This window comes from Merops nubicus, unplaced genomic scaffold (assembly GCF_000691845.1).
Source record: "Merops nubicus isolate BGI_N331 unplaced genomic scaffold, ASM69184v1 scaffold41014, whole genome shotgun sequence".
In the NCBI taxonomy this organism is placed as follows: Eukaryota; Metazoa; Chordata; class Aves; order Coraciiformes; family Meropidae; genus Merops; species Merops nubicus.
Window position 1 is genome coordinate 443 of NW_008606996.1, and position 440 is coordinate 882.

Genomic DNA, 440 nt, shown 5'->3' on the forward strand with positions numbered 1-440 from the left:
GGGGGGGTAAGCCGCGGACGGCGGCGGGGGTAAGCGGGGCCCAGCCCCTCCTCACCAAGCTGGAGCCCCAGAGTGAGTGGGGATGGAGGGGGAAGAGTCGGGGGGCAGCACCCCGTGGGTGTTGGGGTGTCCCAGACCTGACCCTGGCAGTGGTTTCGTCCAGCAGCAGGTTGGGAGGAATTGGGGGTTTGTGTTTCTTGTTTGTATGGGTGAGGAAGGGGGGTTGGAGGAGGTGGGGAGATGCTTCCCTGCTGGCAGCACCCCATGAGTTCTGCTGTGCCCCCAAAAACGGGCTCTGGAAGAGCTCTTGCAAGGCAGCAGGATGGGGAGAAGCTGTTTTCTCATCTCCAGTTGCCCCCAACAGCAAATATACCTGCGAGGACATAGATGGGTGTGCTTGGGGGGGTCCTGGGGGTCCAGCACCTCACAGTCTTTCTCTT

General features: G+C 61.8%; 1 protein-coding gene across 1 annotated transcript in view; it reads left to right on the forward strand.

Annotated features, from left to right (window-relative positions):
• LOC103772473 (perilipin-3-like) overlaps positions 1-440 on the forward strand; it is a gene marked incomplete at both ends in the record, with an annotated part of 1455 nt that overhangs the window by 305 nt on the left and 710 nt on the right. The window contains one exon of the mRNA XM_008939809.1: positions 1-72. This exon is cut by the window's left edge and continues 13 nt beyond it. Coding sequence (XP_008938057.1) covers positions 1-72 — 72 coding nt within the window. The remainder of the gene's footprint in view (positions 73-440) is intronic.